This window comes from Mizuhopecten yessoensis, unplaced genomic scaffold (genome assembly GCF_002113885.1).
Source record: "Mizuhopecten yessoensis strain PY_sf001 unplaced genomic scaffold, ASM211388v2 scaffold4403, whole genome shotgun sequence".
Lineage (NCBI taxonomy): Eukaryota > Metazoa > Mollusca > Bivalvia > Pectinida > Pectinidae > Mizuhopecten > Mizuhopecten yessoensis.
This window is the reverse complement of record NW_018405529.1, coordinates 41,861-54,007: the sequence shown is the minus strand read 5'-3', so window position 1 is coordinate 54,007 and position 12,147 is coordinate 41,861. Positions and strand designations below refer to the sequence as shown.

The following is a 12,147-nucleotide window of genomic DNA, read 5'->3' as shown; positions in this document are numbered from 1 at the left end:
ACATGGACCACATCTACAGCACGGTAATATACATAATCCACATATACAGCACTGTAAATCAACAACAACTGTATACATAATCCACATATACAGCACCGTAAATCCACAACAACTGTATACATGGTCCACATCTACAGCACTGTAAGTCCAAAACAACTGTATACATAGTCCACATCTACAGCACTGTAAGTGTAAGTCGACAACAACGGTATCTACAGCACTGTAAGTCCACAACAACTGTATACAACTGTATACATAGTCCACATATACAGCACTGTAATATACATAGTTCACATCTACAGCACTGTCAGTCCAAAACAACTGTATACATAGTCCACATATACAGCACTGTAATATACATAGTCCACATCTACAGCACTGTAAGTCCACAACAACTGTATACATAGTCCACATCTTAAGCACTGTAATTCCACAACAACTGTATACATGGTCCACATCTACAGCACTGTAAGCCCACAACAACTGTATACAGTCCACATCTACAGCACTGTAAGTCCAAAACAACTATAAACATAATCCACATCTATAGCACTGTAAGCCCACAACAACTGTATACATAGTCCACATCTACAGCACTTTAAGTCCACAACAACTGTATACATAGTCCACATCTTAAGCACTGTAATTCCACAACAACTGTATACATGGTCCACATCTACAGCACTGTAAGCCCACAACAACTGTATACAGTCCACATCTACAGCACTGTAAGCCCAAAACAACTATAAACATAATCCACATCTACAGCACTGTAAATCCACAACAACTGTTTACATAATACACATCTACAGCACTATAAGTCCACAACAACTGTATACATAGTCCACATCTAAAGCACTGTAAGTCCACAACAACTGTATACATAGTCCACATCTAAAGCACTGTAAGTCCACAACAACTGTATACATAATCCACATCTACAGCACTGTAACTCCACAACTGTATACGTAGTCTACATATACAGCACTGTAATATACAAAGTCCACATCTTCAGCACTGTAATATACATAGTCCACATCTACAGCACTGTAATATACATAGTCCACATCTACAGCACTATAAGTCCACAACAACTGTATACATACTCCACATCTACAGCACTGTAATATACATGGTCCACATCTACAGCACTGTAATATACATAGTCCACATCTACAGCACTATAAGCCCAAAACAACTGTTTACATAATCCACATCTACAGCACTGTAAATCCACAACAACTGTATACATAGTCCACATCTACAGCACTGTAAGTCCACAACAACTGTATACATAGTCCACCTCTAAAGCACTGTAAGTCCAAAACAACTGTACACATAATCCACATCTACAGCATTGTAAGCCCACAACAACTGTATACAGTCCACATCTACAGCACTGTAAGCCCAAAACAACCATATACATTATCCACATCTACAGCATTGTAATATACATTATCCACATCTACAGCACTGTAAATCCACAACAACTGTATACATAGTCCACATCTACAGCACTGTAAGTCCACAACAACTGTATACATAATCCATATCTACAGCCCTTTAAATCCACAACAACTGTATACATCGTCCACATCTACAGCACTGTAAGTCCACAACAACTGTATACATAATCCACATCTACAGCATCGTAAATCCACAACAACTGTATACATGGTCCACATCTACAGCAATGTAAGTCCACAACAACTGTATACATAATCCACATCTACAGCATCGTAAATCCACAACAACTGTATACATGGTCCACATCTACAGCAATGTAAGTCCACAACAACTATATCCATAGTCCAAATCTACAGCACTGTAATATACATAGTCCACATCTACAGCACTGTAATATACATCGTCCACATCTACAGCACTGTAAGTCCACAACAACTGTATACATAATCCATATCTACAGCCCTTTAAATCCACAACAACTGTATACATCGTCCACATCTACAGCACTGTAAGTCCACAACAACTGTATAGATAATCCACATCTACAGCACTGTAAGTGTAAGTCCACAACAACGGTATCTACAGCACTGTAAGTCCACAACAACTGTATACATAGTCCACATCTTAAGCACTGTAATTCCACAACAACTGTATACATGGTCCACATCTACAGCACTGTAAGCCCACAACAACTGTATACATTCCACATCTACAGCACTGTAAGCCCAAAACAACTATAAACATAATCCACATCTACAGACCTGTAAGCCCAACACAATTGTATACATAGTCCACATCTACAGCACTATAAGCCCAAAACAACTGTTTACATAATCCACATCTACAGCACTGTAAATCCACAACAACTGTATACATAGTCCACATCTTAAGCACTGTAATTCCACAACAACTGTATACATGGTCCACATCTACAGCACTGTAAGCCCAAAACAACAATAAACATAATCCACATCTACAGCACTGTAAATCCACAACAACTGTATACATAGTCCACATCTAAAGCACTGTAAGTCCACAACAACTGTATACATAGTCCCCATCTTAACCACTGTAATTCCACAACAACTGTATACATGGTCCACATCTACAGCACTGTAAGCCCACAACAACTGTATACAGTCCACATCTACAGCACTGTAAATCCATAACAACTATATACATAGTCTACATCTACAGCACTGAAGTCCAAAACAACTGTATACATCGTCCACATCTACAGCACTGTAAGTCCAGAACAACTGTATACATAATCCACATCTACAGCACTGTAAGCCCAAAACAACTATAAACATAATCCACATCTACAGCACTGTAAGCCCAACACAATTGTATACATAGTCCACATCTACAGCACTGTAAGCCCAACACAACTGTATACAGTCCACATCTACAGCACTGTAAATCCATAACAACTATATACATAGTCTACATCTACAGCACTGAAGTCCAAAACAACTGTATACATCGTCCACATTGACAGCACTGTAAGTCCACAATAACTGTAAACATAGTCCACATCTTCAGCACTGTTAGCCCAAAACTATACAAAGACCACATCTACAGCACTGTAAATCCATAACAACTATATACATAGTCTACATCTACAGCACTGAAGTCCACAAAAACTGTAAACATCATCCACATCTACAGCACTGTAAGTCCACAACAACTGTATACATAGTCCACATCTACAGCACTGTAAGTCCAAAACAACTATAAACATAATCCACATCTATAGCACTGTAAGTCCTCAACAACTGTATACATAGTCCACATCTACAGCAATGTAAGTCCTCAACAACTGTATACATAGTCCACATCTACAGCACTGTTAGTCCACAAAAACTGTATACATAGTCCACATCTACAGCACTGTAACATACATAGTCCACATCTACAGCACTGTTAGTCCAAAACAACTGTATACATAATCCACATCTACAGCACTGTAATATACATAGTCCACATCTACAGCACTGTAATATACATAGTCCACATTTACAGTACTGTAAGTCCATAACAACTGTATACATAGTCTACATCTACAGCACTGTACTATACATAGTCCACATTTACAGCACTGTAATTCCAGAACAACTGTATGCATAGTCCACATCTACAGCACTGTAACCCACTTTGATTTTTCACGTAGTCCATGATCTACAGCACTGTAAGCCCACATTGATTTTTCACATAGTCCATATCTACAGCAGTGTAAGCCCACATTATTTTTTCACATAGTCCACATCTACAGCACTGTAAGCCCTAATTAATTTTTCACATAGTCCATATCTACTGTACAGCACTGTAACCCACATTGATTCAACTTTATACAAAGTCCACTAGCAACAATTGCACATGGTATTTTACCTGTACTGCAGTCTGATTGCTTGTTTGATGGTACTTATCATCTTTGTTCTGAGAACAAGAATTTAGGACTGGAACCATGGATCTGATTTTGACATACAAGTGCTGTCCAAAACAAACAGATATTCCAACAGACCACTACATTTCTGTATGGAACTCCTCACCTCACCCAGCCTTGCAACTTATTGTTTCATCTTTTTCTCAAAATAGGTAGATTTTTAAAGCTAACATTTTGTTTACATAGCTTTATGTCCTAATTAACAACTAAGATATGTGAAAAAGCATAAATAAATGTATTTCGTCGAATGAAATGTATTTTGTGGAAATTATAATTGTTCCAATGATAGTTATTATACGTTCTTCAAAGAAAGTTCTTTATAGCTGGGGTCAATGTTGCAGTGAATTAACAGTGAAATTTAGTGGAAAATCAGTAAAAAGATTGAACCATTAAAGTAATTCTATATAGCACCTCAAAATATATATTATTTTTTTAAGAAAAATGTCTCCATTATAGATGACTAAATACTTCTTTTAAATTCCATTTTAAATTACTCAAACTAATTCCCTTTACTTTTTAACAAATGATATCATAATTTCGTTACTAGTAAATAATACAAATTTCCCCCGAGTACATCATTGCTTATCTCCCTTGCATTATATCTATTTCTAAAAAGTTGAGTTCAGCAAGCAAACAGGGGTTATCCCCCTTCCCTAACAAGATGATGTTCTTGTTACAAATTGTGCTGTATACAATGCTATCAATTACCGAAAAATAATGTTGGGTGACCTAGCTAGCTTTATCTCATTTTAAACATTTCAATCATACATTGGTAATAAATATCCTTTATATATACCTTGCATGTTGGTACTACAATTAAGTGTACCAGTTTTAATACACTGTGTATTATATATATATAGATGTACACTATACATTGGTTATATATAATATAAAGCAATACCTGAAGCATTAAAACCTGCATGCAATGCTGATTTAAGTAGTCATGTGACCTGGTACATGTAAGTTCCCTTTGAAACACGAGACAGCTTTTCTTTAAATTCACAGGTTTATGAACCTATACAATACCTATATCTGTATGTATATAATCAACACAGCCTTTGTGTAAACAAACCAGCTCAAGTTGTATTTCAATTACATTGATTGACCTAAGGTCTTTAAACCTATCACATACAAAGAACAAACCCTATCCACTTTAACATGTAAACCTTCCTTGATACAGAGTTGTTTTTACTATATATATCATCTGCAACCTTCAAATAACCTCTGAGAATTGGATTACATGAAATGGAAATCTAAACCACATTTTTATGAAAATTACATGAAGTCCTGCAACAAAAATTTGAATAAGAGATATCAGTGCAATGTAAAGAATCATCAATGCTGTGCTTTCCTCGACATAGCCGTAAACCTGTAGGCAAATCAATGTGTTTTACATTGACCATAATATGGAATTTCATGACAATTTATACAATTCACCGAGTGGTTCATTTTATCATCTTAACACAATAAATTTGTGATGCAATATCTAAACAGATATACTAATGATAATTATTAGGTAATGTCCAAAGGGCAGAGTACCTAACAGAATAATGATAGCTCAAGGTGTACAGGATACCATCATGGTGTGTAAGGTATTGTAAGGTAACTTAATTACTGGACATCAGACACCCACAAATGGTTAAGACGAGATCAACAGAGATCATCATTGTTCTGAAACTAATACCAATATTGATCAACATCTTCCTATAGAATACTGTAAAAGTACTTCTTTTAGTAGGCTCAAATTTCAGCTTATTATAAAATTTTGACACATTAACACATTTATGAATTAATTGACACACTCACAATATATACACCAGGAAACTTCAATTAGCGCATTCATAAATAAGTGCAATATCTAAAAATAGAAAATTTCTAAAAATAGAACATTAAAATATGTACAATTACAGTATCTGGGGTACATGTGAATATCAACACAACAGCGGCCCCTCTACCCACAGACACAACAGCGGCCCCTCTACCCACACACACAACAGTGGTCCCTCTTCCCACACACACAACAGTGGCCCCTTCTACCCACACGCACAACAGCGACCCCTCTACCCACACACACAACAGTGGCCCCTCTACCCATATACACAACAGTGGCCTTTCTACCCACACACACGACAATGGCCCCTCTACCCACACACACATAAGCAGCCCCTCTACCCACACACACATAAGCAGCCCACTCTTCCCACACACACAACAGCAGCCCCTCTACTCCCACACACAACAGCAGCCCCTCTACCCACACTCACAACAGTGCCCCCTCTACCCACACATACCACAGTGGCCTTTCTACCTACACACACAACAGTGGCCCCTCTATCCACACAAACAACAGTGGCCCCTCTACCCACACACACACAACAGCAGCCCCTCTACCCACACACACAACAGCAGCCCCTCTACCCACACACACAACCGCAGCCCCTCTACCCACACACACAACAGTGGCCCCTCTACCCACATACACAACAGTGGCCTTTCTACCCACACACACGACAATGGCCCCTCTACCCACACACACATAAGCAGCCCCTCTACCCACACACACATAAGCAGCCCACTCTTCCCACACACACAACAGCAGCCCCTCTACTCCCACACACAACAGCAGCCCCTCTACCCACACACACAACAGTGCCCCCTCTACCCACACACACACTAGCAGACCCTCTACCCACACACACAACAGTGGCCCCTCTACCAACACATACCACAGTGGCCTTTCTACCCACACACACAACAGTGGCCCCTCTATCCATACAAACAACAGCGGCCCCTCTACTCTCACACACAACAGCAGCCCCTCTACCCACACACACAACAGCGGCCCCTCTACCCACCCACACACACAACAGTGGCCCCTCTACCCAAACACAAAACAGCAGCCCCTCTACCAACACACAACAGTGGCCCCTCTACCCACACACACAACCGTGGCCCCTCTACCCACACACACAACTGTGGCCCATCTATCCACACACACAACCATGGCCCCTCTACCCACACACACAACAGTGGCCCCTCTACCCACACAAACAACAGTGGCCCCTCTACCCACACACACAACAGCAGCCCCTCTACCCACAAACACAACAGCGGCCCTCTACCCACACACACAACAGCAGACCCTCTACCTTCAGACACAATAGTGGCCCCTCTACCCACACACACATCAGCAGCCTCTCTACCAACAAATACAACAGCAAACCCTCTACCCACACTCACAACAGTAGCCCCTCTAACCACACTCACAACAGTAGCCCCTCTAACCACACTCACAACAGCGACCCCTCTACACACACACAACAGTGGCCCCTCTACACACACACACACACACACACACACACACACACACACACANGTGGCCCCTCTACACACACACACAACAGTGGCCCCTCTACACACACACACAACAGCAGCACCTCTACCCACACACACAACAGTGGCCCCTCTACCCACACACACATCCGTGGCCCCTCTACCCACACACACAACCGTGGTCCCTCTACCCACACACACAACCGTGGCCCCTCTACCCACACACACAACCGTGGCCCATCTATCCACACACACAATCGTGGCCCCTCTACCCACACACACAACAGTGGCCCCTCTACCCACACACACAACAGCAGCCCCCTACCCAAACACACAACAGCAGCCCCTCTATCCACACACACAACCGTGGCCCCTATACCCACACACACAACCGTGGCCCCTCTACCCACACACACAACAGTGGCCCCTCTATCCACACACACAACAGCAGCCCCTCTCCCTACACACACAACAGTGGCCCCGCTACCCAAACACACAACAGTGGCCCCTCAATCCACACACACAACAGCAGCCCCTCTACCTACACACAAAACAGTGGCCCCTCTACCCAAACACACAACAGTGGCCCCTCAATCCACACACACAACAGCAGCCCCTCTACCCACACACACAACAGTGGCCCCGCTACCCAAACACACAACAGTGGCCCCTCTATCCACACACACAACAGCAGCCCCTCTCCCTACACACAAAACAGTGGCCCCAACCCAAACACACAACAGCAGCCCCCAACCCAAACACACAACAGCAGCCCCTCTATCCACACACACACCAGTGGCCCCTCTACCCACACACACAACAGCAGCCCTCTACCCACACACACTGTGTGCCGGGAGTGTATATACCCTCCATAATTACCAAGTAGCAGCCTTAACAAAAATGTCGGATTTCGAAATATGGATAATAATGATTAACACATGTAATCAATCAAGTACATACTGCTTACCACTACTAATCATCAAAATTAGACCAACAGGAACAGAAATTACAGTCTGAAACGTCTCCATCAATCAGAAGCTATGGTGGCCATCTTGAATTTAGGGGTCCGGATAAAATGGCCTTATTTACCATGTACACTATATCCATCAGTAAGATTTACAACCAAGTATTAACAAAGTTGTACTGATAGGACAAATGGGACAGCTGTAATTTTGTGTGTGCTATATTGGTGTTCATTAGGTGTATGCTATTTTGTGATCAAGTTAATGATTGGTCAGGGATATGTACTGAAACTCAAGAGGACTCCACTATGGTTTTTTGTACATTAATGAAAAAAAACTCCTCCTAATTTTGCTTTGGATTTTTGTTATTACTGTAGCACAATTGGGCCAGAGCACTGCCATTGACCAGGCAGTTCAGGTTGTTAGAGCGACAGTATGGCAATTTGAGGTTCAGGGCAGGGTTTGAATCCTGGTCTAGCCCAACTGATGATTACCTTTCGCTATTTCAAGGTGTTTTTCTTTTTATAAAAAACACAAGGTATGATTTTTCTTTTCAGAAATGATTTATCAAAACTGCAGTAATGCTGGAAAAATCAACCTCCAATGAATAATTACAGTTTTTAGCAGTGGTGCAAAGATCATCAATTACCTGGTAGAGTTACACCGGGAGAATAACTGAACATACATGTTTACTATAATTGTATAGATCATGAATGTTAATTAAAAGTTGATAATGGCCTACCTGTAGAACAGCTGCTGATTGGACAGGTATCGTTCCATAACACGTTGATTGGTTGTACATGACTGTTGTTCCTAAATGAGATTCCGGGACCCTCCATCACACACCCTGTCAGGTGACGCCCCACTTGGATACCTGTGCTGCCCCCTAGGTTCACATGCCAGATGCTTTCCCGAGATGTACTGTTGGCTATATGTACATTTAAAACAGTTTGTCCATACAGTTGGACTTCTAACACTAAAACACCTACAACTGTACGCACAAATTTTACATAATAAAAATCTTTTCCTATTAAAGAATTTCCATAAGACATAAAATATTCTTGATTTCCAGTCTTCCACCGAAATTCCAATGTTCCATTGCTATTTAAATCAAGTGATATAAAATCTCCGGTGGAGCCGTTCTGATACAGAAGTTGTCCACCAGAACAAGTTCGGTAGCTGAATGCTAACTGTGCACCACTGACATTCCACGCAAAGTTTGTTCCTTGAATGTTTAAACTGGAATTCATAGACACATTAAAAACTGCTACCCTTCCATTGGTTGTGGCCTGTGTTGGTACATCTAGCAGAAACAGGATGAAGCCCAGCACTGAAAAATGACAGAGATAGTGAAAATACACAGTATCAGACCTCAGCATCATGTCTATATTTTACAATATAATTTTAACCATTCTATGAAGACATAAAGTCTGTATGTCAGTGTTACATTATAACAGTAAACTGTAATAATTTTCCCCAACTCAATTTTTTGTGCTCTGACAGTCTGATCTATTAAAACAAACCAATCCACAAAATTTTAATAGTTTCTGATTGTAGTTATTTTCATTATATTTGATCCTACAGAATAGTAATGATCATTATAGTAATATAATCATAGTGGACAAAGATTCAACATATCGTTTATGTGGTAAAGATGTAAGTAAGAGTTGAAGTGACGTTTGGACACATTTACGGGATAACTCTACTGTATTTTGAGATCTGTGGCGGTGCATTTTCATTATATTGTTGCAAATTGATTTTTACTCATGACACGAAGCGGAGCCAGTAAAAGGTGTATTTCCCACAGTATAATCACCATATACTAATGCAAATGTCAAAAGACAGTAGGATTACAGTAGGATTATTCCCATTCTAGTTCATATCAGCTAAAATCACAGAAAGAAATGATGACTTTAAACTGTTTTGGATCAGTTTCTTCAAAATCTGACTCTCTCCGCCCGTGGATCGGTGACATCAGAATCATTATTCTAAGTGAGGTGGAATTATATTGACCATTTGAGGTCAACTAATGTTTGTGATGTCACAATTATCATTTTCATGATATGTCGGGGTCAGTCATAAACAATCAACATCTGGGCTTCATATGCAGATGAGAAATGCAGACGGTATATCGTGGTTATACCATCGCAAACTATTTCAACTGATTAATCAGTTACACTCACCCAAACAGACTGAAAATCACTACTTTTGTTTATTTAGAAAATTAGTTTAGTAAAAAGAAATGTTTTGGTTGGAAACTTTTGTAACAAGCAATGAAGATATACAGATTTGTTATGTATATGCTAGAAGAAGCTTGACTGGACTACATTTCAGGACAGGGTCAGTTATCAGCTAGTACACACAATAACCTGATAGTAAGTACAATCACTCATTGGCTGTAATCTCAACAGCCTAACTTTGCACCCCGCTGTGTGTTAATTACATATAAACAGCTACACAACAATAGACCAACATTCTGATCTTTGGAGACCTTGGTTCTGGTAGGGAAACATAATGAAATATATACAAGTATGAAATAAGACATATGAAAATAATAAACAGATAAAGGGCCTTCATATGATGCAGGTACACTTTTACAATGAAAATCTTATTATGAAACAATCTTGTAATTAGTATTTTCTGCAGGTAAACATATCATCTGACATCTGGGTCAGATGAAACCCATAGGGTGCTGCTGCTCAAACTATAGCTGATATCACTCTCAATTCTCAAGGTCATTAGTGGGGTCACATAGGTCAAATAACATCAAAACTAATTTGTCGAAGCTCAGTAAATTTGCATAAGCAACATTGGCCATATATTTGCTACACCTTGTGGTGTACGTGGCTTGGTTTGCTATGTGATGTACTATGTCTGTAGTGTAGCTATAGATCTACTGGGTATACAGGTAGATCAGTGTGAAGCTATTATTTCTCATCCTTACAGACATAATACTACCTTAGCTGAATACGTACACATTTATATTTGTGTTATACAAAAGTATCCCACAGTGCTGCATATTTTGAGATGTCTGAACAGTTTCAATATAGTTAACAAACAAATTCTATTTGTTGATCTTTAAACAAATTTAGCTATGTCAAATAAGGTAATAACTGAGTTCCATTTGGTTATAGGTTTATAATCCACAGAGACTATTCATAGATGCTGTCTATAAATACGGAAATATTGTGTTTATTCGATTTCACCTGAACGAAATATATGAGTCAATAGAACTATTTAAACAGTGTAGCGGGTGAGAGTACTGGGTAATAGGCCTATTTACTCATGTACTGTAAGTTTACACTTTACATCCTTACATGTACCATTTATACATAAAGAACACGTTTGAAGTACATGGTTATATTCTGTTAGTTTGAGAGCTAATTGTGGATTATCACTTCTTTGTGTATATAACAAACAATTAGGTACATAATTCAACCTGTGTCACATAACTCTTATTCCTTTGTCACACAACCCTTCCTGCTTTGTTTCTCAACTCTATCTCCTTTGTCATACAACTCATTATACTTTGTCACACATCTCTTCCTGCTTTGTCACACAACCCATCCTGCTTTGTCACACAATCCTTCCTGCTTTGTCACACAACCCAGCCTGCTTTGTCACACAATCCTTCCTGCTTTGTCACTTAACTCACCCTCCTTTGTCACACAACCCTTCCTGCTTTGTCACCCAAATCTTCCTGCTTTGTTACTCAACTCTATCTCCTTTGTCATACAACTCATTATACTTTGTCACACAACCCTTCCTGCTTTGTCACACAAATCTACCTATTTTGTCATATAACTCACATGCTTTTGTCACACAGCTCTTCCTGCTTTGTCACATAACTATGTGTCACACAACATGACCTCCTTTATCACACTTTTACTGGTCTCAATTAACTCTACCTTCGTCACAAAACTCTACCTTCTCACATTT

The 12,147-nt window shown here is 39.8% G+C and overlaps 1 protein-coding gene across 2 annotated transcripts in view; it reads right to left on the bottom strand.

Annotated features, from left to right (window-relative positions):
• LOC110448957 (protein crumbs-like) overlaps nt 1-12,147 on the bottom strand; it is a 106,315-nt gene that overhangs the window by 75,413 nt on the left and 18,755 nt on the right. For both annotated transcript variants that reach the window (XM_021495476.1, XM_021495477.1), the window contains exon 2: nt 8,951-9,538. In XM_021495476.1, coding sequence (XP_021351151.1) covers nt 8,951-9,538 — 588 coding nt within the window. The remainder of the gene's footprint in view (nt 1-8,950; nt 9,539-12,147) is intronic.